The following is a 27,899-nucleotide window of genomic DNA, read 5'->3' as shown; positions in this document are numbered from 1 at the left end:
GCAGCCCACCAGGCTCCTCTGTCCATGGGATTCTCCAGGCAAGAACACTGGAGTGAGTTGCCATTTCCTCCTCCAATGCATGAAAGTGAAAAGTGAAAGGGAAGTCGCTCAGTCGTGTCCGACTCTGTGCGACCCCGTAGACGGCAGCCCACCAGGCTCCTCGGTCCATGGGATTTTCCAGGCAAGAGTACTGGAGTGGGGTGCCATTGCCTTCGCCATCATAAATCACTAGAGAATAGCCAATTAAAATCACAACAAGATAACACTGCACTCATATTAGGACGGTTAAAACTCAACCTGCTGTTTATTCACTCTGGGCTAATGACTAATTTCACAGGGTAAAAAAAAGAGCGAAGCCGGACTCCCGCAGGTACTACACACACACACACACACACACACACACACACACACACACACACCCCTGAGAGGAGGGGGCGTGGCACTTAGAGCTCGGGCGAGACCATTAAAGCAGTTAGGACTGTCCCTGGCGCCTGATTAAGATATTTAATTCCAACTGTTGGGGATTTTCCCTCCGCACCCTACTAGAATATTAATTTTTATTTATGATAAATGTTAATACATTTTAATTAATTTTTAAGTCTAATTTCAGTTGATCCTGAAGTGCCTTTTGTCCCCAGCCCGCTGTAAGCCCTCAGGAAAGGTTGCAACTTAAAATGATGTAACTTTTGCTAAAAACAAACAAAAACCCCAAACTAAACGGTACCACCTCACAGGGAACTTGGCAGGGAAGGAACGGAGGTTTTTGTTGTTGTTGTCGCTCCTCAGGCATTTCAGTAGTTGCCTATCACCCTGGGGGCGGGGCCGCGTGTAGACCCGATGGACCCGGGTGAGGCCGCCATTTTGGACTCTTCCCCAAGGAGCTTCAGCCGGCTTTTCGCGCTGCCGCCGCCGCTGTCTGCGGCCTTCCTGGGCAGAATGAATGTGATAGACCATGTGCGAGACATGGCGGCCGCGGGGCTGCACTCCAACGTGCGGCTCCTCAGCAGCTTGTTACTTACAATGAGTAATAACAACCCGTGAGTTGAGGCTGGGAGCGGCCTGGGGCTCGGGAGAAAGCGGCGCCGGTTTGGGAGCGGGGAATGTGGGGGCCTGGGCATTGGCGGGAAGGAGCGGATGCGGGCTCCCGGCTGAGGTTCCGAGGTCAGCAAGGGCCTCGTCGGGCGCAGCAGACTTAGGAAAGCAAGTTGAGTTCGCCGGGTCCCCGCGTTGTACACGGCGCTGGGACGCGCTCCCTGCGGGAGATGCGGCGAGCGGCTGCTTGGAGAAATGAAGGCGGAGGCTCTGAGAATGACCCTGGCTAAGATTTCCAGAAAGTTGGGAGCAGAGGGTTCGCTAAGGCACTGTCGCCGGTCATAGCGGCAGTCACATCTCTGGGCTGACTCCTCTCTTCCCGAAGAACGTTTTTTCTGTCGCCCAGGCTCAAAGAAGCCTTGTCCCCTGGCGCTTGATTAAGATACTTAGTTCTTAGTTTTACGTCCTCGTCCCACGTCTGAGGTTGATTTTTCTTTCCCCTTGAGTGTTATCAGTAGCGTTTGCTTTCTCGTTCCCGCAAACACGTAGACGGAAGACTTCCTGGGTGGGTGGGAGTGGCGCGTTTTTAAGGACCCGCAGTGACCCTTTGACGTTTTCTGATAGACCATAGGATTGCAAAGAGTCGGACACGAGTAAAGCGACTTAGCACACGTTGCGGATGAAGCGGTGGTTTATTTCTTGCCCCTTTGCTTAAGTTTCTTCGTTGTGTTTAAATGAAAATTTCTTCCCACGGCCTGTGAAGCCAAAGAGCTCTCTCCCACTCAGTCTCACCTATTCTGCTCTCTGTACTCGCTTCCCTGGTTATGCTCTTCTGTTACTTGAACACCCCAAGGTCGTTCTCAGCTCAGGGTTTTTGCATTTACCATTCTGCTTGGAGTCCAACTCAGAGCTCCCTCCTTTAGGTTTCAACTCAGATATCCTTCCTAGAGAACTCTTGTTTGGCCATCAGAATTGTCCCTGGCCCTCAGCATTCTATCCCTTTACCCTGTTATATATTATACATCACTTTTTGTTTGTTTGAGATATCTTTGACTTACTAGTCTGAGATGTGCAACATGATGATTTGTTATTTGTATATACTGTGAAATGATCACCATAGTAAGTCTAGCTAACATCTAACAACCCCACATAGTTACAGAAAAATATTTTTCTTGTGATGGGAACTTTTCTATATTCTTTTTTCTGTATTCTTCCTCTTAACACCTAATGAAGTCTGCAGCGTGCCTGTTGATATGCAAACGAAAGTGCGTGCAACCTCAGAAAGTTGAAACATGGTGTTCAAGTTCACACATCTAGTAAGTGGAGGAGCCACAATGTCTGGATTTTGGTCCTTCTGACTTTAAAGTCTCATTCTGACCCTCCGTAGTCTACTGTGTCAAGTGGCATTACAGTCTACTCAGTGTGGACCCATTTGCATTTGGGCTGCTCTGGAAGCTGTCTGGGCCACTTAACTGTGTTGCAGCTGTTTTTCCCTGTTTCATTCCCACTAGTGTGCTTTTAGACCTCACTATGTGAGGCCCATCATTTTACCACCGTCCACTTAGTGTTGACAGTGAGGAGCCCTGGTCTCTGTCAGCCTACTTTGTTTATTCTGGAGCTTTTCACCTGGTTCTTAGTGATCTGTCAAAGTATACAGTGTCTGCCATTGGGAATTTATACACTGGTCAGTCATTATTCTTGGTTTTTCAGATGTTACAGGATAATTAGGAGGTTGGTCTTCTGATTAGATTTAGCCCATTCTTCTTTATATTAGGCTGAACTGGCAGTTTCCTTTCTACTTTCAGGAGGTGTTTAAATTCTGACCTTTATCATTTCTATTTTAAAGTTTATTACTTAATCTCCAGTATATACCATTAAAAAAAAAAAGCAGTACTGAAGGGGTATGCAGATAAGTGTCTGCTTAGGAGTCTTGAACTTCACCCCACCTTTTCCCTTCTCTGGAGGCAACAAATTAAGTTTTTCATGTATCATTTCAGAAATAACTTGTGGATGCAGTAAGTAGGCCTGTAAGTTACAATATATAAACATCTGAATGCTTTCTCTGAGGGTAATATCAAATCAGCTGTTTTCTTTCATATCTTCAGTTCAGTTCAGTCGCTCAGTCGTGTCCGACTCTGCAACCCCATGAATCACAGCACGCCAGGCCTCCTTGTCCATCACCAACTCCCGGAGTTCACTCAAGCTCATGTCCATCAAGTTGGTGATGCCATCCAGCCATCTCATCCTCTGTCGTCCCCTTCTCCTGCCCCCAATCCCTCCCAGCATCAGGGTCTTTTCCAATGAGTCAGTTCTTCACATGAGGTGGCCAAAGTATTGGAGTTTCAGCTTTAGCATCAGTCCTTCCAGTGAACACCCAGGACTGATCTCCTTAAGGATGGACTGGTTGGACCTCCTTGCAGTCCAAGGGACTCTCAAGAGTCTTCTCCAACACCACAGTTCAAAAGCATCAATTCTTCGGTGCTCATCTTTCTTCACAGTCCAGCTCTCACATCCATACACGACCACTGGAAAAACCATAGCCTTGACTAGAGGGACCTTTGTTGGCAAAGTAATATCTCTGCTTTTGAATATGCTACCTAGGTTGGTCATAACTTTCCTTCCAAGGAGCAAGCGTCTTTTAATTTCATGGCTGCAATCACCATCTGCAGTGATTTGGGAGCCCCCAGAAATAAAGTCTGACACAGTTTCCACTGTTTCCCCGTCTATTTGCCATGAAGTGATGGGACCAGATGCCATGATCTTAGTTTCTGAATGTTGAGCTTTAAGCCAACTTTTCCACTCTCCACTTTCACTTTCATCAAGAGACTTTTTAGTTCCTGTTCACTTTCTGTCATAAGGGTTGTATCATCTGCATATCTGAGGTTATTGGTATTTCTCCCGGCAATCTTGATTTCAGCTTGTGCTTCTTCCAGCCCAGCGTTTCTCATGATGTACTCTGCATAGAAGTTAAATAAGCAGGGTGACAATATACAGCCTTGACGTACTCCTTTTCCTATTTGGAACCAGTCTGTTATTCCATGTCCAGTTCTAACTGTTGCTTCCTGATCTGCATACAGGTTTCTCAAGAGGCAGGTCAGGTGGTCTGGTATTCCCATCTCTTGAAGAATTTTCCACAGTTTATTGTGATCCACACAGTAAAGGCTGGAACTCTCTTGCTTTTTCCATGATCCAGCATGTCTCCCTAAATAGAATGTCAGAGCTGGAATAGATCTCAACTGTCTGAACTGTACCTTTCAATCCTTAACTTTTCTTTGTCACTTTATATCCAGTGTTTAGCCTATCTATCCTTTTTTTAAAATTATTTTTTATTAAGATAAGATTTGCATACCATCAGATTCATGCTTTTAAAGAATACATTTCTGTGGTTTTAAGTATATTCACAGAGTTGTACAACCATCACCAATGTATGTTGTAAAGCATTTGTATTATCCCCAAAGAAACCCCAAATCAGTTAGTAGTCACAAATCCCACTTGCCCAGCCTTTGGCCGTTACTAATCCGTGGTACCTATTCTTGAGTATCCTTCATTTGCTGAGCAGTTAACCATCTACAGAGTTCTTGGACTATTCTTTCTTTTTAAGTGACAGTAGCTTGTCACTGGCACCCCACTCCAGTACTCCTGCCTGGAAAATCCCATGGAAGGCTGCAGTCCATGGGGTTGCTGAGGGTCGGACATGAAGTTGCTGAGTGACTTCACTTTCACTTTTCACTTTCATGCATTGGAGAAGGAAATGGCAACCCATTCCAGTGTTCTTGCCTGGAGACTCCCAGGGACGGGGGAACCTTGTGGGCTGCCGTCTATGGGGTCGCACAGAATGGACACGACTGAGGTGACTTAGCAGCAGTAGCTTGTCCCTGTCAAAGAAAAAATGTAAATTTTAACTAGATGAGGGATGAGATTGGGGATTAAAAATACAAGTTTCCCATTAAGATTGGTGGACACTTCTAGGCACCTATAACACTTGCAAGCAATATTCAAGATTGAAGGGAACATTCTGCAATGTATTTCTTCTGTTACTATGTCCTTTAACCCCTGAGACTCAAGGAAGTAATCTTCTAGTGCTAGTGAAGTTTACTTGCTGCTGCTGTTTACTTACTTGGTCGTGTCCAACTCTTTGCTACCCCATGGTTGTATCCTGTCAGGCTCCTGTGTCCATGGGGTTTCCCAGGCAAGAATACTGAAGTGGGTTGCCATTTCCTCCTCTAGGGATCTTCCAGACCCAGGGATTGAACCTGTGTCTCCTGCTTGGCAGGTGGACTCTTTACTACTGAGCCACCTGGGAAGCCCCGGTAAGATTTACTTACATATGGAGAGAAAAACAACTTCTGTCAAACACGGCTAATCCTCTCATCTGTTCCATTCTGTCCCATTGGCTTGTCCTAGTCTTTTCCTGTATTTCAGTATTCCCATTTTCTTCAGTATTTAAAGAGTTTCAAATTCCCTCCAAACCTCTTTTTGTTAACACTTAAATAAAAAAGATTCAGAGTGGTGAGTTTCTCTTTTCCAGTTTTTTAACCCTTCGGCAGTATTTGGTAATATTAAGTCATGATTACTCTCCTTTGTCTGTATTACCCTGAGAACTTGATGTTACTGTGGGAGTATTAACTCTTAAGGGGGCTTGGGTTAAAGAGGGGGAGGAAAAGATATACACCTGACCCTTGAGCAAGTTTCAGAGGAGGGTAGGAGGCTCACAGTCAAAAATCAGTATATAACTTATATTTGGCTCTTTATGTATGCATTTCCTTTGAGTTTGCAGTTCCGCATACACAGATTCAACCAAGATGGTGTATAGTACTGTAGTGTGTGCTGTTGAAAAAAGAAATCTATGTATTGGTGGACCCTGTAATTCAAGCCTGGTTTGTTCAAGGGTCAGCTGTATTAATATTTCTCTTTGTATATCTCTATATTACTGAATTTGATTTAGAAGTATCATTGTTTTCATAGTAAGTAAAGGAAAACAACAATTTAAGGTAATTTCCTACATATGTTGACAGTATTAACATGGAGTATGAGTCTTGGCTCTTTTTTTAGGGACTAGCAATTAAAGTACATTGCCTATGTTTTTCGGCTTATGTAGACACTAAGGAGGGCATTCTTTCTGACATTTCAAAGTAACCCATGTAGGGGGTATACTTTCTTTGTTTTTCTAGTGAGTTATTCTCCCCATCTCAGAAGTACCAGCTTTTGGTGTATCATGCAGATTCTCTCTTTCATGATAAGGAGTATCGGAATGCTGTGAGTAAGTATACTATGGCTTTACAGCAGAAGAAAGCCCTAAGTAAAACTTCAAAAGTGAGACCTTCAACTGGAAATTCTGCATCCACTCCACAGAGTCAGGTAATTGGAGATAGATATGTGATATGTTTTTAGTTTGTTTGTATTGAGAGCAGGAGAGGTGGAAGGAATTTAAGACTGCTTATTAGATGTAGAAGATGTAAAATAAAAAGAAATTTTAAGAAAAAAAAAAAAAGTACTTTTAAGGACTTCCCTGGTGGCTCAGTGGTAAAGAATCTGCCTGTCAGTGCAGGAGAAATGGGTTCAATCCCTGATCTGGAAAGATCCCACATGCCTCGGAGCAACTGAGCCCATGTACCATAACTATAGAGCCTGTGCTCTTGAGCCCGGGAACAGTGGTTGACAAGATAAGCCACCACAGTAAGAAGCTTGTGCACTGCAACTAGAGACCAGCCCTGCTCGCCCCCCGCTCACTGCAACTAGAGAAAAGCCTGCACAACAGTGAAGATTCAGCACAGCCAAAAATAAATTAAAAAAATTTTAAAGTAATTTTAAAGGGGAGCTGACTGGAGAAACAAAGGTTAAAAACCACTTAGGTACAAGAATTCATCCAACCAAGCACAAAGGGCTAAAAACAAAATTCACTCTGGATGAATTGAAAAACAGAATTATCTGGGCTCTAACCAAAGTCATGTATTAGTCCTCCTTTTTATACAAACAATTAAGAAATCAAAAGTTTTATTTATTTTTTAATTTAATGAAAGTACACTTTCAAGATGTCACTCAGTTTTAGGATTGCGAATACCTGGGGAAATTCATATGAAATTATCTTTCGAGTTCTTGCTAGTTTTGGTTGCTTGATGATTAAATAAATGAAGGGTAAAAAACTAATTTCACCACTTGACAGTTATACCATTGCTAGATATTTACTGTAATAGTTGATTTGCAAAAGGTTTACAAGGGTATATAAGTAAGCTGCTTACTATAGCACTGTTTATAATGGTAAGAAACTACAAGCAAAAGTGTTTATCAGTAGGATCTAGTTATAGTGTAGCCCTAGGATGGGGTATTGAGGAAGTGAAATACAGCGTTGTATGTGCTGATTTGGAAAGGCCTGTATATATTAGTAAATAAGCTTTTAAGTAGTATGTTCACTACTCTTTCTGTTTAAAGGTGATAGTTATTTTAATTTTGTGGCCACACTGTGCTACTTGTGGGATCTTGGTTCCCCAACCAGGGATTGAACCTGAACCCACCTTGGCCCTCTTGGCAGTGAAAGTGTGGAGTCCTAACCACTGGACTGCCAGGGAATTCCCTAAAGGGGATAGTTTATAGACATATATCCTGGTATATGCCTAAAATATATATGGATAATATACATGGAAAATTTAGCATATGTGTGTGAAGAAAATTAACAAAACTTTAGAGGAGGGGAACCTTGACTTTCAGTTTGAACCTGTCTTTAAATTATACATGCAATTTACATTTAAAAGGAATGTCAGAATGAACTGAAGTGAAATTATGAATCACATTCTGTATTTTTCCACATTAAAAAAAGACAAAGTAATATAATTGCTTTTTTTTTTTTTTTTTTTTTTAGCACCTGTACATTTTTCTCTTGTTTTATTTCTCTTTATGTAGAGCCTTTGTGTTTTGTTACTAAAGAGCTGATTGCCAGGAATTGTTTTCCGGCCCTGAATGGAAGTCATGTGTATTATCCACACAGAATAATTCATAGAAGTAATATTTGGGGGCATTCTGTATGCTAAGCACTATGCTTATTTAATCTTGAAGGAGTTTTTTTAAAAATTGAGATACAGTTTACAACATAATATTCACAGTTCAGGGTAGGATATTGAATAATTCCAGAATGTTTACATCCCTCTAGAAGAGCCTTGTGTTTTTTATTTCTGTAGCCCCTGGAAATCACTGACCTTTCTGCCTCTGTGGGTTCGCCTGTTCTGGACCTTTTATATGAATGGAATCATGCAATGTGGCCTTTTGTGGCTGGCTGCTTTTACTTAGTATGTTTTCAAGGTTGATCCATATTATGGCACATAATAAAGAAGCAATTGTTTATTCCTTTTTGTTGCAGAATAATATTCCATTGCGTGGATGTGCCATATTTTAACTGTTCATTAGTTGGTGGGCATTTGTGTTTCTGCTTTTTATCATTAATGATGCTATGAACATTTTTGTGCAGGTTTTTGTGTGGACATATGTTTTCAGTTTTCTTGGCTGTATACACAGAAGCAGAATTACTGGGTCATATGGTAATCATGTTTAACATTTTGAAGAACTGCCATACTGCTGAAGTAATATTTTGAAGAGATGTTTTCATTTCCTCTTAAGTGTCTTCCATCTGAAATTGAAGTAAAATACAAAATGGCTGAATGTTACACAATGCTAAAACAAGATAAAGATGCCATCGCTATACTTGATGGGATCCCTTCAAGACAAAGAACTCCCAAAGTAAGTCGAATTAACAATTTGGTTACATATTTTTCTCTTCCCCAGTCCTTCCAGCTGTCTTCCTCTGTGTTTTCAGGGACTACATCTGAACATTTTACAAACCTTGTCTCTGATTCCCACTTTGTTCCCCTGTTCTCCCTGTTTAGAGAGAGGAGTGACTTTCTTATAAGACCCTGAAAATTCTGCTGAGGAAAATGGTAGCTGGAGAGTACTACATGTGTTTAATTATTTTGTTTTTCTTATTGTAGGAAACATGATTTGCAATATATTTCCAGGTAGCAACAGTACTTTTTAAGAATCTCATTTTTTGCATTCTGTAGGTATGCCCATTTGATAATGTGTATTCCTTTTATTTTCAGAATTAAAACTTCAAGATTCTTTGTACGTATTTGTGTATAGGATAGTATTTGTGTTTTATTTGGCAATAATAGTATATAGAACACCTTCAACTGAAATCGAAAGATCTAGTTTCTTGTCTTTGCATTTAGGGCATATAAGCAGTGTGTAGTGTGAACTTGGGCAAGTTAAAAATCTGGCTTTACTTTTTTCCTTATTGAGGATGATAATACTTTCTCCGGTATAAACTAAGTTTATGGATGTGAGAATACTTTTTAAAATACTATTCTATAAGGAGTATTATATTAGGCATCTGAATACAGGTTTTCTTTGAAGTCCAGTTTAGAAAAACAATGAAAATCTTAGCTCTTAGGAGTGAATTCACATCATTATTTAATATTCTAACACATACTTTCATGTCACCTACTTTCCTCTCTTCATTGAAAAACTGCAGTGTAGTTAACAATAGGAACTTGTGCACATCTTCCTGCCATTAAAAGAAAAGGAATTATAAGCAGTAGGAACCAGGTGTATTTAGTGTTTTTTCACCCAAGTGTTACTGAGTTTTAAAAGTAATCACACTTGATGAGAACATGTTTAAGCATCTCATGTTGAAGATTTATTTACTATTTTCTGAATTTTAAAAATTAAGCTATTTCTTCATATTTTATGGTGATAATTGTTATTTAAAACATTTGTAAGTGTATTATAGACTAACCTGTCTCACAACAAGCTGGGCACTGTATACTTAATTATATTCTGGTACGCTATGAAAGTCTTACCCTAAGAATAATTTTTTTGTATATATGAGGGTGTCTTCATTTGGAAAATGCTGCTTTGATTGTAAGCTTTGAAGGATACCTAGTCCTTATCTTATTGGAAACGTTCCATAATTTCTTCTTAATGACTTGAGGGATTTTGGGGGCATTTTTAAAAATGAGTAATGGCCAAGAAAGTGAGCCTTGTGGTATCCAACACTTTGGTGTTTACAGCTGTCGTTTTAGGAAGAACTAGAGGAGTCCACATACGTTAGGAGTACATATCCTTCATAGAGCTGTTGTAGCCAGGAGCAAACAAAGATGTGTGCCTCAAACATAAACCTATAATATTTACAGTTTTTCTTTCTTGTCCGTTAGGGAGTTAACTGGCTTCTCAGTCTGTGTAAAGGACAAGGAAGTGAGTCAAAAAACGTCTAAATGAACGTCTGTTAATGTATGGTAAACACCGCCACACATTCCTTCACATTTTAAAGGAAAATTCCAGTGTGAGATTATTATGTCTTGGAAAATCTTCAACTTTTAAGAGAAACATACCAAGAAACAATTTGTCACTCAGTTTTTAGAAAATGATGACTGCTTATATTTATAACTGGTGGAATGCAACTTTAATGATGTCCCCAAGTAAGGATCTGTTTTTAAAAAGAATTGACTTTCTAACTAGGTAGTTCTCAAAACTCAAAGTGTCAGGTAGTTTAAACGGAATATTTAATATTTGTTGAGATAGAAGGCCCGTCAGTCATAGTTCGTTAATAACAAGCAGTCAAGAAAGGATTTTAAATTTAATTCTTTTATTTTTTTCAAGTATTGACACCAATACTGGAGTTTTCCTTTAAGTACCTTTTTTTTTGCATTTCAACATAGCCTAAAATGGAAAACCTGAGGCCAAATAAAAAATAGTTTAATTTCTAGTATTTCATTATTTCATTGAATCAGTATGGATTAATGCCATACTAGATTGTTTTATATACTGTGAGTTCATAATTGGAACAGGTGTTTTTCATCTTCAGAGTAATTTTTTGAGTAAATACCTGGCATACCAAGTTACAGATGATTGAAGAGATCGGGGATTGGCTCTTTTTCTTTTGTGCCCTTGTGTTGACTGCTTTCTTAGGTTAATGATCTGGCAAACATTGTGTTCCATTTAAGATCTATTAATTTTAAATTGGAATATTGTGTACTCTTTGTACTATTAAGATCATTTATCTCTTCTCTGTAACATCTGTATTCTTTGGAACTTTTAGGTTTTGTCAAATTTTCCCTGTTGCGTTTTTAGGAAATTGTCCTGCCCCCACCTCTCGCCTCCAAACTGAGTTACATATTTGAGTTGTGCTAAAAATGCATTCACTAGATTTAAATAATAAAGCTAATCTCTGGATCACTGTCACCTCTGGAGATCAGTTAGAGTTTGATTCTTGTAGCATTTTTTTGAGTCAGACAATACCTGTGAGTCAAAGCTTTAAGCATTAGAAAAGCTAAGAGTCTAGCTGCTAGACTAATTGTTAAAGAGGAGCCAAATGTTTTACTTTTGTGTCCATCATTTCCTTTTTGGGGAAAATTCATCTGATCTTTTTAAGCTAGCTTTGTTAAGACTTCCTCACTTTATTTTACTGTGATATTAAGCTTAAAAAATAAAATATGTAAACAAACATTTTTAACATAGTTCATCCTCTGTTTTAAAAATCAAGGTAATTAGAATCCTGTAACATTTCTCAAATGAATGTTACTTCCATTTCCAGAGGCAGCATCTTTGGTCCAGATATTATTGGGCCTTTTGGTTGGGTAAGTGTGAGGAATTTGGGAGGTAATGGGAGGACATAGAAAAGCAAAGGTAGTAATTTCCTCTTTGTTTGAAGAGTGGGGTTGCACTTTGTTTCCACAGGGCCTTGGGTAGATTTTTCAGTAAAAAGTAGAATAGCTAATAATGAAAATCGGAACTTATCAATGGTAAGATTGTATTTTTAAATACTTACCTTATTATCTTTTGTTTTCACTGCAGATAAACATGATGTTGGCAAACCTGTACAAGAAGGCTGGTCAGGAGCGACCTTCCGTCACCAGCTATAAGGAAGTGCTGAGGCAGTGCCCATTAGCCCTTGATGCGATTCTAGGTAAGGTCATTCTTCCCCTATTTTCATGGAGTGTTTACTCTCTAAGATAGTGATTCTTAATCTTGGCTGTACATTAGAATAATTTAGGTTACTACTGCTGTGTATTCTTTCACCGCTGAAAAACTACTGTAGTTGTTCTGTCATATGTGTCTTGCTTAAAATAGGGAAAAGGTTGCCTTACAGCCTTGGAAAAGTGTAGCCTATTGCTTCTTGCATTGTAGAAGGATGCTATGCCTCACCTTCTTTCTCCTACTTTCTGTTGGATTAGGTTTGCTGTCTCTTTCTGTAAAAGGTGCAGAGGTGGCATCAATGACGATGAATGTGATCCAGACTGTGCCTAACTTGGATTGGCTTTCTGTGTGGATCAAAGCCTATGCTTTTGTGCATGTTGGTGACAATTCGAGAGCAATCAATACCATTTGGTGAGAACCACAAAGTTAATTGAATATTCTTAGGACTCTCATATGGAAGTTGATGTATCTAAATTAGCAAAATGGAAAAATGAGATGCTTATCTCTTGTTGTAAAGCCTGTTGTCCCTGGGCTTTGTTAATCTCTTAATGTACTCAGTGGCCCCAGATGTAATAATCTTTGTTAAATGTAAACTTGGACCAAGTTTGACTCTGTGTGTCGTACTTGAACCTGAAAGAACATCTTTTTGGATGTCCTAGAAGCATGGTTTTTGCACCATCTGACCTGGGTTGCCTCGGTACTGGGGTTTTTCTTTCTAGTTAGGTAAAGTCCAGGGTCATCAGAGTGGGATTTGTATTAGGCAGAGTCATTTGGTTGAGTAATAAATAGCTGTTACTTTGAATGATATTATATTTAACACATACAGTATATATTATCTTTTGGAAAACTGTAACCAAAAAGTTCTTTCTGGGTAATGAGAGAGATTTCTGCTTTATTCTGTGTATTTACTATCTTATCTTGTATAACTTTAAATTACAAGCTCAGAATTAAGAAAATTAGTTACATGGTTTGTTTTTGAAGTCTTTCATTATGAAAAATGAAAAATCTTACATAAAATAGTACCCTTATGCCCATCACCCAGGTTCAACAACTAAGAGACTTAAGATATATTTTAAGGTTCATGTTTAATATTTTGAAGTTCACTAGAGAAAAAGTCCTTGTTGAGAGATAACGTGGACCTACTGGGAAGCTTAGCAGATCTGTACTTCAGAGCTGGAGACAATAAGAACTCTGTCCTCAAGTTTGAACAGGCACAGATGTTGGATCCATATCTAATAAAAGGTAAGTAATTCTTGGGACAGGATGGAGGTGACTGTACAGGGTCAAATCAGAAGATAGGGAGAAGATGTAGCATGGTCTTCTGATAACAGCTTTTCATAAAATATATGAGTAGCCTTTTTTTAAGGTCCTGACAATGTCTCTTAACACTGGGTAATTCCGTTTTGAGTAGTTGTTTTTGCTTGGATTCAAGTGTCATATCCCCACAGATCATTACTTGACTTTTTTTCTTTGGGGAGGGATCACAGCCCGTTGTTACGGTTTATAAATTTATGGTGTGTCTGACTGAGAATTTGGATGGCATCCCCAGAATCATAATATCCTTTTAGGGAATTTAGGTTCACTATGTCCTTAAATTTAGTTTAAAAAGGAGTAAGTGAACAGATACTAAGAAAGTGATAAGATGATTAAAAGAAGTAATTAGAAGTGAACAACAGTGTTTTAAAAAGTCACTGATGTAAAAGAAGATTGGTGCTAAAGAGGTGAGCCACAGGTCCACAGAGATAGCGTGGACCTACTGGGAAGCTCAGCAGGTCTGTACTTCCAAAGGATGGCTGTCTGGTGACTGGCAGTGAGTGAAGGAAATGTGTGTAGCAATAGTGATGGGAAATAATGTTGCATAAATAGGCAGAAGTCTGCTTGCAAAGGCCCAAAAATGGCCATCAGAAACATACGGCCTTGTGACAATAAACATGTAGACTCTTAAGCTACAAGAATGACAGAGCAGGGAGGGGACCTTCACAAGCATGTAGATAGGGAAACAGATTCAGAAAGATGAATTTGTTTGCTCAGAGTCCCTCCTGCCCAGTGTTTCTCCTCTTTACCAAACTGCCTTGTGCCCATGGTGAAAATGGCGTTTTAAAAGTACTAGCCTGACAGTAGTCAGCTACTTAAGATTGGAAGCTCAGAGCCGAGTCCAGGGAACAGCAGGGAATGTTGCAGTAATTTGATTTAAGAGACATTTTCATGTATAGTAAGGAATGGAGGAGAATGGTGGTAAGAGATGGGTGACAGTGAGCTAAGGCCTTTTTTTTTTTTTTTTAATAGAACATAAATGAGAATAAAGGGGATCGGGGGGCAGGGGAATGATTTTAAATGAAATAGACTCCAGAAAGAACTGGATGGCTTTTTCTAGAATAGACTAGCTTTTTTCTGAGACTAACTGGCATATGAAGTGTATACTCCTGATTGTGTCTAGACTTCTTGGAAGAGAGAACTTAATTTGATGCTTTTTTTGGGCCTTTTCTGGTTATGTGTTAGGATAACTATGGCTGTATTATCACGCCACAGGATGTAGGGACAAATAGTTCCTGAAAATTACAGGCTTTCAAATTGTGAGGTAGGTCCTTCTACTCCTTTGCTTTTTATTTTTATTTATTTGTTTTTACTTTTATATGTGTTTTGTCTTTTTAATAGTCATTCTGTAGGAAAATGGGAATGCTGGTGGGAGGAGCTTATGATATTGGAGAGGGCTCAGACCCTGCAGAAGCCCTTTTGTGGGCTCTGATGAAGGTTGTAGCTCTGTTAGAAAAGACCCCTGCTGCTTTAATGAGCCTCTTCCTCTGTAGGAATGGATGTGTATGGCTATCTCCTGGCACGAGAAGGGCGGCTGGAGGATGTGGAGAACCTTGGCTGCCGCCTTTTTAATATATCTGACCAACATGCAGAACCGTGGGTGGTCTCTGGGTATGTTTATGCATTCTCTTTTCTCTCTAGTTTTAGTAGATTCTTTAGGAAATTGTGGTTTCACCTAAATAGAACATAGATTTGAAAGCACTGGTTTAAAGAATCATCAGACTTGAATTCAAGTCATGGTCTGTCTGTGACTCTGAATGCATCATTTCTCTCAGTCTGTTTTCTCATTTGGAAAATGAGGATACTGCCCCTGCTTTGTGGGATAAGTGTTTACTGAGTGAATACATCATGCTCAGCTCTGGACCTGCTCACAAGAAGCCATCGGTGAGCAGGCCAGGAGCTGTGCTACTTTGTTATTGACCTGGCTTAACAAATTCTCTGAATATCTCTGATCTGATAACATATCCAGATCATCAGATTTCTTTTTGTAGTTTTCCCTTCCATATCAAGATTTTACCCTTAAAAATAAATATTCAGTAGATTTTTGTTGTTCTGTTGTTTTTCACTAATACCTTACGCTAAAGTTTTAAGGGGTGTGTAGTAAGGATCATGTAGAAGGCTGTCTCTTTGATTTTTCCTTTTGAATGAAATTTATTTATGGTCTTCTTTCAGATAACTTTGATTGTGTTTTCCTCCAGGTGTCATAGCTTCTATAGCAAACGCTATTCTCGAGCCCTCTATTTAGGAGCCAAGGCAATTCAGCTGAACAGTAACAGTGTTCAAGCTTTGCTACTTAAGGGAGCAGCGCTTAGAAACATGGGCAGAGTCCAGGAAGCAATAATCCACTTTCGGGAGGCTATACGTCTTGCGCCTTGTCGCTTAGATTGTTATGAAGGTAAGATAATTATAGATGGTGTGGCTCTATAGCTGTGGCACTCAGATGGAAGGTTTTGTTGGGCCAGCAATTTCCAAACCCTGTTGCACATTGGAGTCCTCTGTGGGTACTTTTAAAAATCCTGATGCTACGTCATTTCAGTACTGTGTAAGTCAGAATATTTGCTGTTGGGCTAGAGACGTCAGTACTTTTTTATGATCACAGGAAATGCCAACATGCAAACATATTTGCGAACCACTTCATTAGGCATTACACATTTATTTAGGGCTGGACTTTTCACTCCATACTTTCGTAATTCATTTTTCTTATTTTTTTGTTTTGGGTATAGTTTTGGTGTTTTTTTTGTTCTGTTTTGTTTCTCAGATGTGGCTCACTTGTTAATGTGAATCTCTCTGTGCCGGCACTATGCTGGATTGGTTGGTATGTCTTTATTGTTTGTTTGTTTGTTTTTACAGTTGTCTTACCTTGGGCTACTACTCATAGGATAACTCTACATCCATATGTCAGTGTTGGTTGTGGGAACTGGTCAGTTCATTGTGACCTCCAGAGTAGGCCTCATCAGGGTCAAGCTTTGTTTTGTTACATACTATTTTAGGTTCGTGTGAACTGACCCTAGGAGTTCAAAGCTGTGCCAGCTTCAGCAGCATTTGGTGACTCAGTCACAGACGTTAAAATAGATCTTACAAAATGCAGTTCCTCCAAAGCATATTTTTATAAGAATTTAAAAATAAACCCAGGAGTCTAGGAGTGATTTGCTCTTAACAGAAAGATGAGTTCAAATTTGAGAAATAAAAATTACAGTTTGGGGACTTCCCTGGTAGTCCAGTGGTTAAGACTGCCCTGCCAATGCAGGGGGCGTGGGTTCGATCCTTGGTCAGGGAAGTAGGATTCCGCATGCCTTGCAGCATGGCCAAAAGATTAAAAAAAGAAAGAAAATTGGAAGTTGGAGTGAAAAACAAATCTGCTTAGATACCCAGAGATCTATGCCTCTTTTGGATTTGTTCTTAAAGAAACTGCAGCAAGCCAAGCTTTTGGTTTCTGATTAAATTCTTGATCCTGAAAGTAGTTTCCCTATCCTCCAATTGCTTTTATCACACTAATTCCCTTCTGCTGTGTGCCTGTCTCACAAGAGCCCAGGAATGCAGTCGAGTATTTCCATTACCCAGATGAGTGGTTGGACACAGGATAGTTAGAGTTTTTCCCCAGTTGGCCTGTGAAGCTTTATGAGATGACTTCACTCAAGTTCCCATTTGGAGATTTGGATCAGGGTGACTTGGTAATGCCCTCCGATGTATCTTGCAGCCTTTAGCTGAGCTTCCTTTACTGATCGGGGCCCTGGATTAAGGGTAAAGTGTGTTCTTAACATTTCCCTTTGAATTTCCTATGGGGTTTTAGCAGGAAAGTAAAACTATTCAAGTAATTACAAACAACCATATTCCAAAGTCCACCATGTTGCCCTTAAGAGTTAGGTAATTTCTAGTTAAGTAACTGTAGTGTGTGGTAGAATGTGCACAAATGTTATAAATGCCACTAGGGTGGAGGAGTGTATATAGAGAAAATCTGCCAGGGAGTGTGTGGGTTTGGGGTTTAAGCTGTTTTTCTGTTTTGATGAGTGCTTTGTACCAAAGAGTACTTCCTCTGTTCTCTTCGATTTCTTGGCACGAAGATTTGAGAGTTAGAAATGTCCCCATGGAGCATCAGCCTCTTGCTGTGGGTTTAAAGGCAGAGCTGCCAGTCTCAGTATGTTTGATCTCTGTGATAAGCCCTTTTCATCCAGTTTAGGGAGACCCTAGGTTGCCCCCTAGTTCGGTGAACAGTAGGAACCTTCCCCCTTAAATTTAGGACTAAAGGTGACTGAGCAGTACTGGAAATTAACAGCTTGTTAAAAGGCAGCAAGACCTTGGGTTTTGTTGGAAATTTCATCTTTTCACAGTATCAATTAATGAGTTTGTTCTTCTAACAGAGAGCTGAGCTGGCTACATGCTTTGATTTACTTCTGCATATCTGTTAAAGGTGTCTTTGCACTACAGGCTTTTTCCACATTCATCAGGTGCTCTTGGGAAGAGCACCTCTTAGCTGTTTCAATAACATGCCCTTCAGTCTGATCTCACCATCAGAGTCTTCCCCTGACCTGCCTGTTGTTTGAAACTTTGAAGGTTTGCTGTTTAGAAGGCTGTCAGAATGGAAGCATGGCTTGGAATGGTAATGTGGTTGAACTTTTTGTGTTATATTTTTTCAGGTCTCATCGAATGTTACTTAGCCTCCAACAGTATTCGTGAAGCAATGGTAATGGCTAACAATGTTTACAAAACTCTAGGAGCAAATGCACAGACCCTTACCCTTTTAGCCACCGTTTGTCTTGAAGACCCAGTGACACAGGAGAAAGCCAAAACCTTATTAGATAAAGCCCTGACCCAAAGGCCGGATTACATTAAGGCTGTGGTGAAAAAAGCAGAACTACTTAGTAAGTATCTTGCTTACTTGCCTGTTCCTAGTTAATTGTGTAAAACCTGAGTCCAGTTGAATTCTCTAGTCCCAGTTGGTTATAGATGACCAAACAGGTGTGTGCTTTTGCAGTAGGTCTGAGCCTATTTGAATTGGTTTATATTTAGCATAACCAAACTTAATTGGCTTAGACCTTCTTGGATTGGCAGTGAATTACTTGTAGAGTGGCTCAAGCCAGCTATGCTCGGTTAGTACCTATTCAGCTCACTTTGTCCTGAACTAATTTGGGCCGAATACAACTGGTTTTAACCCATCATGATTCTCCTGTGACTTCCCTTTCAGCCTTGGTTTTTTTAAATCCTGATTTGTGAGGAACTGAGTTTGACCTAGTTTGGCAAATAAAATCCATTTTGGCTTTTTATATGAACTTTGGTTTAGAATAAGTTTTTAAAAATCATTTTTATATGAGCTTTGGTTAAGAATAAGTTTTTAAAAATCAGAACTCAAACTGCTGACTTCCTAATGGAATAGGGATTCAAATGAGCTTGGTCTTACTTCCTGCCACACCAGTGTTCTCTTGACATCTATAAATAGATATTTGGATTGTGATCATTTTTGTGGTTACATGTATGTGACCTGCAGTGGGAATATATTTTGAAATGTGTAAGGAGGAAAATGAGGGTCTTTTTCTTTTCAGGCAGAGAACAGAAATATGAAGATGGAATTGCTTTGTTGAGGAACGCACTGGCTAATCAGAGTGACTGTGTCCTGCATCGGATCCTAGGAGATTTCCTTGTAGCTGTCAATGAGTATCAGGAAGCAATGGACCAGTATAGTATAGCACTAAGGTAGGCACTTAGCCTCCCATGGGGGGAAGCTCATGAGGGGTAGAGGAGGCAGGGATCAGTGTAACAGGAGTTCTGGAAACACACACACTATGTGCCCACAGTTGAAAACACAGTAACAATAGTAATGATAGTGTTCGTTAATTTATGACTTCTAAAGTCTTAAGTGATATTAACAACATTAAAGAACTGTTTCACTCATAACCAGCCGCACCACTATAACATCTGTTTTCATTTGTGTAGATCATCTTCCTGGCCTTGCCAACACATATACATATTTTTATAGGGTTATACGTAGTATATATTTTATATTCTGCTTTTTCAAATCAGCGTATTGTAAGTACTTTCCCATGTTTCTATCTACTGTAGTTAAGAACTTAAGCTCTGAAGAATACTACCTTTACCACCTGTTACCTTGGGAAGTTACTAACAAATTTCCTTGTCTATATCTATCTACCTTATTAGGTATTAAATGATTAAATGAGGATTAAATGATTATTTCATGTAAAGCTCTTAGCACTGTGCCTGGTACATAGTAAATACTAAATAAATAGTGGTATTCTTACTGCTTAATACAGAAGTGATTTCTTTGAGGATTGTCTGTGTGTCTATAAAGTTATGGTGAAGGCCTGTCTTTAATGGAGTCTGATCACATCCATTTACTTGTTCAGCAGTTGAGCACCACTCATGTGCTTGGCATCTCAGTAACCACTGGGGATGCTGTGATTCTGGGAGCTCACAGTCTCAGATGTGCAGGCTAATAGATACCATGTGCTAAGTGCTTTCAAAGCAATCTCTAGAAGGCAAGGTGGGAGTGCAGTGGGTGGGAATCCATGGATGTGGGTGAGAGCTGTATGGAAGGTTTCAGAGAAGAGATGATACAGATCATCTACAGTTACATAAGTAGGAACAGGATTCCAACGTGGGTTTCATCTCCTTTTTGAAAGCCCAGAAGCAAATAAATGAGAAAATAAGATAAAATATAGAGGTGGGATTTGCTTGAGATTGGACACCAGCTGGCCTTAGTGATGGTCACAGAGGCAAGCGGAAAGATTGTTTAGGAACCAAGTAAATAAATGTTCTGGACCCTCTGAACTTTGAGGGTTTAGATATGTGCGATCCTCCTAGCTCCTACAGTCAAATGCCCAGGTAGGGGTAACTTTGGGTCCTGGGGTCTAACCTAGGAGTTGACAAATCTGATTCATGGTAAGCATGATGGTTTTGGTTGCCTTCTGAAATGCTGATATGCTTAATTGTATTGTAAGAACATGGAACAATTCTAACGCACAGAAAAATAAGTATTTTTTGTAACCTTGTAACTTAGAAATCCCATACTCTTAAATTATATTTGAATTTTTCTGCTAATGATTGCTTGCTGCTTTTTCATTTATCTAGTATCTTCCTCTGGCAGAATGCTAGGGGTTTTAGGTGTGAAAAAATTTAAGAACTATATACGGAGAAAATTCAAATTGAGAATTCTAAAACTTAGGACAAGACGCCTTTTTCACTTCTAGTGGTGGACTCCCTCAATCCTGCCTATGGAACTGGAGTTGTTTGGAGAGGCCAGGCATTAGCAGATTCTCTGTGACTGGGTGGTCATTTCACTGCCGTACCAGGGAGATGACACATCAGCCAGCAAGAAGCAAGGCAGAGATTCAGGCCTCTCCTCTGTTTTGTTGTCCCCTAGTTTGGACCCCAATGACCAGAAGTCTCTAGAGGGGATGCAGAAGATGGAGAAGGAGGAGAGTCCCACGGATGCCACTCAGGAGGAGGATGTGGACGACATGGAAGGGAGTGGGGAAGAAGGGGACCTGGAGGGCAGCGACAGTGAGGCGGCCCAGTGGGCTGACCAGGAGCAGTGGTTCGGCATGCAGTGAGGCAGGCAGCAGCTCCGAGGCCACACTGGCCTGCCCTGCTCTGAGCACTTCCGTGGACTGAAGGAACCTGTAGGAGCCTGCTCTCTGGGAGGACAATGATTCAGCATGTGATTGCAGCAGGGGTCCCTGCCCCTTACTCCATATTTCTAGTAGTGACTTCATTTTTAAAAACCGAGCCTGACCAACCCTGCATCCTCCCCTGCTCCTGCCAGGGAGGCCCAAGTGAGTGCTCTGAGAGGCCCATGGACGTGTTGGGGCTTCTGGGACAGAGTGCTTTTTGTTTCAGAATCTGAAAGCTCGAGGACTAGACAGTGTTTTGTCTGTGATACTGTGGATGGGTTTAAAGGGGCGACCTGTCGTCCAGAGCAAGAGTCATCTCCCGGCGGCAGCATGGGCTGGCCCTTTCAGAGAGGGTTTCCTGTCCCAGAAATCATCATCCTGAGTTGTCCCAACTTCCCTAGTAACCTTGCTTCCTTCTGCAATGTTAGTAATGCCTTAAGCTGACAGTTGCTGTTTTGCAGAACAGTTTTCCGATTTGCTAACCTGGTAACTTGCCTATGAGCCTGGGCTGAGTCTGAGAAACAAGTGTGACCGAGAGCATGAACAGAAGCGCAGTTGGGGTAATTAATAAAACTGTTTTTTGTACAGTAATGGTGTTGGGTTGATCAGAATGGGAGCCCTTTATAGATTTTTTTTGGTGTCTTGTTTACAGTGCATTGATTCAGACGTAGAATTATTTGCCATAAATAGACTCCCTTTCTTCCCAGAGTGTTGGGAGCCAGAAGGAATGGGAACCTCAGATATACTGAGTTGGTTCATCTATTTGCATTTTCAACTGGTAAATTCCTGGGAAGAGTCTGGCTGGATTTTAGATTGATTTTGCCAGTCTCTGTCGGGTGCTGAGGTCGATGTCCGATTTCAACATTCTTTTGTGGGATCAGCAGGGGTCTCATTCCTGGGCTCGTGTGTTGGGAGACTTCACCCACCCTCTCCTCGTTTTAAAATGTGATGCTTTTAGAGGTCAAGGTAGTAAGGGGTGGTGCAGCTAATCTCAAATTCTCATTAAAATTAGTCAAAGGTAGTACAGAGTATTAATTTGACATAAATGGGAAGTTCTGTCTTAAACAGAACTATTGTACATGTCTAGGGTACAATCAGAGAAGGCAATGGCACCCCACTCCAGCACTCTTGCCTGGAAAATCCCATGGATGGAGGAGCCTGGTGGGCTGCAGTCCACAGGGTCTCGAAGAGTTGGACACGACTGACCGACTTCCCTTTCACTTTTCACTTCCTGCATTGGAGAAGGAAATGGCAACCCACTCCAGTGTTCTTGCCTGGAGAATCCCAGGGACGGGGGAGCCTGGTGGGCTGCCGTCTATGGGGTCGCACAGAGTTGGACACGACTGAAGCGACTTAGCAGCAGTAGCAGCAGCAGGGTACAATAGTTTAGGAGCTCAGAACATTTGGTTACTGCAATCTAAAGTGGGCAAAAAGTTACTGTTAAAGTATCAGTATGAGAACAAAAGCTTGAGTAGCATCATTTGACAGAGCAGTTTTTAAAGAGTCCAGCAGGCAGTTGGAGTCACACCAGGTGAATGTGCGGCCCAGAAAAGAAACTGCAGGCTCATGTCCTTCCTCAGCTTACCATGAGCAGCCATGATCAGTCAGTGCTTTGAGAGAAAAGGTGAAACCTCTTCTGGGGAGGAAGCCCAGCCCTACCCTCCTGATCTTGTTTCTGCATGTCAGGCTCATCACCGTGAACCCTGAGATTCTCTCAGGATCAGAATGTGCCTTGGAACCCAGGCCTGTACATTGCCTTCAGTCAGCAGCTTCACGAAGTTCCTCCCCTTTCATCTCTGCTGGAGGCCCCTGGACTAGTCTGGCCTGTCCACCCCAGGCCCCTCCACCCCAGCAATACCCTGCGCTGGATCCCTCAGGCCCTTCGCGCCTGCAGCTCCAATATATCCATCACACAGTGTTGGGGTGACAGTACCGTACCTTTAGAGCACCTGACGTAGGGTTGAAAACACCCTTGATCCACTTCAGAGAATGGGAAGAGTTTCACTTGGCATGAAGCGCTCTCTGCCACTGTTACTTGTTCTCCTAAACAAAAAACCTTACGAGAATGAGGAGCCCCAGGAAGCAGGGGCGGAATCAGGCCGCTCAGCTCTGACCATCTCACTGAGCCACCTGCGGGAGACCAAGCAGCCTGCTAAGGGATGGCCTTCCATGTGCCTGCAGTCTCCTGCTGCTGTCAGGATCTCCACACAGCCGACATGGGGATGTTTTAACCTGATGCGTGGTGTTCCTCCTGACTCCTTCCAGATTGTTTGATGCATGTGTGTGGAGCAGGCTGGGCTGGGTTCTTAGTCTCACCTCATTTCAACTCACCTGTCAGTGCTGTGGGTTAGGAGCCAGGTTGTTAGCCCACACACTCTGGGCTGCCTTATCTACCCCTGGACTGAGGACTGAATAATCCTGTGAGGAGTTCAGCATTGTCCCCATTATGAACATCATCGTGATCACCAGGGTAATGGAAATTCTAGAATGCCAGTTCTTTTCTGGGGAACTGGGGATTGGTGGACTCACCCTGAAACCTTGCTCTTCTCTCCTGGAGGTCCTGCTGAGCAGGGAGGCAGGGTCCTAAGGAAGGGTGTTCCGTACCCCTGGGCTTGGGCCATCACTCTTCACTTGTGAACTCATGCCGTGTGCCAGGAGTCGGGGATGTGGTCCATATAGGACTGTGTCAGGTGCTCTCCTTGCCAGCCTTATTAGAGGCCACACACCTGGCTCTGAACTCTTCCTCAGAGAATGAGGCCAGCTTTTGCCTGAATCTGTAATTCTGGAACTTGATTATGTGTCTCTTATTCAGATTTATGGGCTCAACACCAAACCTTAATCCAAGTCTGGGACCTGGACCGAAGAGTCTGCATCTTCAATCTCATCCCAGTTTACTATTCTGATACAGGTGTTCCTGTCCAAATACTGAGAAACCTGGGAGAAGGGAGTTTGAGGGCCCCAGAAGCTACAGGCCCGACTTTAGAGGGCCCCTGGGGGGCCTCACCGTGTAGTTGCTTGTGGGTGGGGGCATCTCCCATAACCAGGTCTCTGGAGCCCATGCCTAGGCCTGCTTGCTGACCCAGAAGCTGTGGGCACTGCCTGCCGCATAGTGACTGCATTATCTCTGCCGACAACAGGCGGTGAAGCCTGACTCAAGAAGAACCTCACCTCTGCCTCTGGGGACAGCAGCCACAACCAGGCCTGCCAGGAATCCCTGGCACTGGGAGGGCCTATTGAGGTAAGTGCCTTACTAAGGTTTTCCATTTCCCCCAGGAGCCTCCCTGCCCTAGGGTAGTGGAAGGGGGTGCCAGTCATGGGCTACAGAGGGCAGGCTTCTATTGTCTAGAAGTTCTGACCTGCCCTGCCTACACCTTTGGGGCCTGGGTGTGTGCAGGATATCAGTTGCCATCACAGAACATGTTACTTATTTCACAAACTACAGGGTACCAGCAACACCAAGAAAAGCCAGAAGATAACGTCAGTCTCCTTAGCAGCCATTAGAAGAAAACAGTTTAAAAATAACCACATACCCTCATGCATTGCTGGTAGGAATATAATACAGATGCTATGGAAAACAGTCTGACTGTTTCAAAAATTAAAAAAAAAAAACCATTTACTTATATGAGCCAGCAATTCCATTTCTCCTGGTGTATACCCAAAAGAATTGATGCAGCGTCTCAATTGCATACACACATTCATAGCAACATTATTCACAATGAAAATAACCCAAGTGTCCATTGTTATATGAATAGAATAACAAAACCTAGTATATTTTGTTACTTAATGTTAAAAAGGAAGGAAGTCCTGCCACATGGTAAAACATGGATAAACCTTAAGGACATTATTCTAAGTGAAATAAGCTGGCTGCTAAAGGATGGTAGAATGATTCTGCTTCTTTGAGATCCTAGAAGAATCAGATTAATCGAGACGGAGTGATGCTTACCAGGGCCTAGAGGAAAACATTGAATGGGGAGTTTAATGAGTGTGAGTTTGGAATGTGGAGAAAACTCAAGATGGATGATGGTTGCATAACAAACTACTTAAAACTGGTTTAAAAAATACATATATCTTAAAGAAATGGCCTATAATTCTGCCATTCAGATAACCCTATTAACACGTGTTTGTATTATGTGTTACATAAATATACACTTGGTTAAAACTTCAGAGAGAGAGGTATAAAATTAAAAATACATCTACTTCCCAGTCTCTACTGAATCCCGATATCTCCACAAAATAATTTTCCAGTACTACACTTAGAAAAATAGTTCTAAAAAGAAAAATAGTTCTGTGCTTTTACCTAATGATACGTATATGGAAGTTCAACTGGTCATGCTGTAAACACAGAAATTGCCAGCATTATCACTCTGCTCTTCCTTGTCTTAACAGTTCCAAGAATCCCATTCTGTTCCTGAACCACTTCTGTAGCCCTTCTGTGGTTTGTAGACACCTGGTTCCAGCTTTGTATGTAATTATTACAGTCCGCACTGTCATGAGTGCAATTGTGCAGGAGTTTGAACATTCTTTGGTTTTGCCTTTATTTGGGACTGGAATGAAAGCTGACCTTTTTCAGTCCTGTAGCCACTGCTGAGTTTTCTAAATTTGCTGCACATTGAGTGCAGCACTTCAGCAGCAGCATCTTTTAGGATTTGAAATAGCTCAGCCAGAATTCAGCCATCATCTCTATTAGCTTTGTTTGTGGTGATACTTCCTAAGGACCACTTGACTTCACATTCCAGGGTGTCTGTCTCTAGGTGAGTGACCACACCATCATGGTTATCCAGGTCATTAAGACCTTCTTTGTGTAGTTCTGTATATTCTTGTCACCCTAATCTTTTCTGCTGTTTCTGTCCTTTATTGTGCCCATCTTTGCATGAAATGTTCCCTTGGTATCTCCAATTTTCTTGAGATCTCTGGTCTTTCTCCTAATGTTTTCCTCTGTTTCTTTGCATTTCCTTTATTTCTTTGCACTTAAGAAGGCTTTCTTATCTTTGCTTGCTGTTCTCTGAAACTCTGCATTCAGTTGGGTATATCTTTCCCTTTCTCTCTTGCATTTCCTTTTCTTGGGGGTGGTTTTGGTCACCACCTCCTGTACAGTACTATGAACCTCCATCCATAGTTCTTCAGGCACTCTGTCTACCAGATCTAATCCCTTGAATCTATTCGTCACTTCCACTGTATAATCATAAGGGATTTGAACATGTCTTGACGTAATATGCCAAAGACTTGCAGAGGCCAAGTCCTTGTAGTGAAATTTCTGGTCTCAGAGTATGTGCATTTAAGGCTTTCATAGATGCTGTCAGATTGCACTCCAACAATAGATTTTCCCCCTTATGGGGGACTCTGGTGAAGTCTGCTGAGGCCTTTGGATTGGGATCCCTTCCCCCATGAGACAGCTGTTGCTGGCTCTGGGTTGGGGGGTGTTTCCTGGACTGAGGTCGTATCTGTACTTTAGGACTGAGGGAGGCTGCTTGACAAGGCTTATTGTGTGTGTGTGTGTGTGTGTGTTGGGGATGGTGATTGCTAGCTACTTGTGTCCTCTCTGAGCCTCCATCCTTTCATTGCCTCCTCGGAGGAATTCCACTGTCCCTAGTAGGAAGCCTGAGCCTCTCAAAGGGAGGATGTCTCCCTGCCACCAGGAAGAAGGCTCAGGTCAATGGCTATGTGGCCCTTAATCTCTCAGGTGTCAGGACCCCTCTCTGGATTGTCTGGTTTGTGGGGTTTTGTGGTAGGGCTGTTACCTACCACAGGGAGTGCTTATTTCCTGAACCCTCACCAACACTTGTTGGTGTCATCAAGTGATTTTTTTTTTTTTTTTTTTACTGGTCTTGGGGGTGATAAAAGCTGTATCATTTTGATTTGCTGTTTCTTGAGCACTAGTCTGACCTGAGGTATGAGGCAAGCCCTGTCTGTTCTTGTGTTATCACATCTTAGCCTCACACTTGTGAGGCATCATCACTAAATTGGCCACATTTCATAGATGAGCAAACAGTCTTCATCTGTCCAGAATTTCTCACCCTAGAGTTTTTGTGTGTTTTTGACTGTGATCTCTGTAGCTGTTAGGAGAAAATTGGCTCTAAGCGCTTCTTGCTGTCCATCCAGGCTTACTGGATTTAAGAGCTGCCAAACTGGCAGGGACAGTGCCATCACAATACAGCTCTCACTGCCACTTAAATCTTCCAGTGCCTGTCTCTTTATGTAAACAACACTGGTGACCTCCTCTGTGCTCACAACTTTTTCCTTCTTTGGGTAAATTCCCAGGAGGGGGATTTCAGCGCGAAAGGATACAATGACCTTTTTTTGAACTTTTGGGGAGGCTAACTAGCTGGACCTCTTTCTGTGAAGTGAATCTGTAAGCTCAGGCCAGCCCTGCAGCCTCCCTGTCTCGGGTTGGTGTGCCCCAGCTGCCCCTGTCTGCCTCAGGAGTCCATCCATGGGCTGCAAGTTAGGGGTGAACCAGGAACTTCCCAGTCTCTGAAACTCCCATCTCACTTCGCTTTGCTGGAGTGGGAGCTTATGGGGGACACTGGTGAGGTCTGCTGAGGCCTTTGGATTGGGACCCCTTCCCCCATAAGACAGCCGTTGCTGGCTCTGGGTTGGGGGGTGTTTCCTGGACTGAGGTCGTATCTCTACTCTAGGACTGAGGGAGGCTGCTTGACAAGGCTTATTGTGTATGTGTGTGTGTGTGTGTGTGTGATGGTGATTGCTGGAAGGCTTATTGTGTGTGTGTGTGTGATGGTGATTGCTGGAAGGCTTATTGTGTGTGTGTTTGTGTGTGTGTGTGATGCTGATTGCTGGAAGGCTTATTGTGTGTGTGCGTGATGGTGATTGCTGGAAGGCTTATTGTGTGTGTGTGTGTGTGTGTGATGGTGATTGCTGGAAGGCTTATTGTGTGTGTGTGTGTGATGGTGATTGCTGGAAGGCTTATTGTGTGTGTGTTTGTGTGTGTGTGTGATGCTGATTGCTGGAAGG

The 27,899-nt window shown here is 41.8% G+C and overlaps 1 protein-coding gene across 9 annotated transcripts in view; it reads left to right on the top strand.

Moving 5' to 3' along the window:
- The first annotated feature begins 846 nt into the window (after positions 1-846).
- Positions 847-27,899, top strand: part of ANAPC7 (anaphase promoting complex subunit 7) — a 66,117-nt gene continuing 39,064 nt past the window's right edge. For 3 of the 9 annotated variants that reach the window (XR_011561167.1, XR_011561166.1, XM_019977726.2), the window contains exons 1-11: positions 847-1,037; positions 6,204-6,390; positions 8,641-8,760; positions 11,872-11,983; positions 12,252-12,405; positions 13,094-13,236; positions 14,802-14,919; positions 15,507-15,703; positions 17,943-18,167; positions 18,846-18,996; positions 20,681-27,899. The exon at positions 20,681-27,899 is cut by the window's right edge. Coding sequence is in view for 3 of the 9 variants with exons in the window: in XM_019977726.2 (XP_019833285.2) it covers positions 937-1,037; positions 6,204-6,390; positions 8,641-8,760; positions 11,872-11,983; positions 12,252-12,405; positions 13,094-13,236; positions 14,802-14,919; positions 15,507-15,703; positions 17,943-18,167; positions 18,846-18,996; positions 20,681-20,870 (1,698 nt within the window). In the remaining 6 variants the exon portion in view is untranslated. Of the gene's footprint in view, positions 1,038-6,203; positions 6,391-8,640; positions 8,761-10,232; positions 10,497-11,871; positions 11,984-12,251; positions 12,406-13,093; positions 13,237-14,801; positions 14,920-15,506; positions 15,704-17,942; positions 18,168-18,845; positions 18,997-20,680 lie in introns of those variants that run through there. The other 6 variants (XR_011561170.1, XR_011561169.1, XR_011561168.1 and 3 more) reach the window with 6 other exon arrangements.

Source organism: Bos indicus, chromosome 17 (genome assembly GCF_029378745.1).
Source record: "Bos indicus isolate NIAB-ARS_2022 breed Sahiwal x Tharparkar chromosome 17, NIAB-ARS_B.indTharparkar_mat_pri_1.0, whole genome shotgun sequence".
Classification (NCBI taxonomy): domain Eukaryota; kingdom Metazoa; phylum Chordata; class Mammalia; order Artiodactyla; family Bovidae; genus Bos; species Bos indicus.
This window is presented reverse-complemented; position numbering and strand designations above follow the sequence as displayed.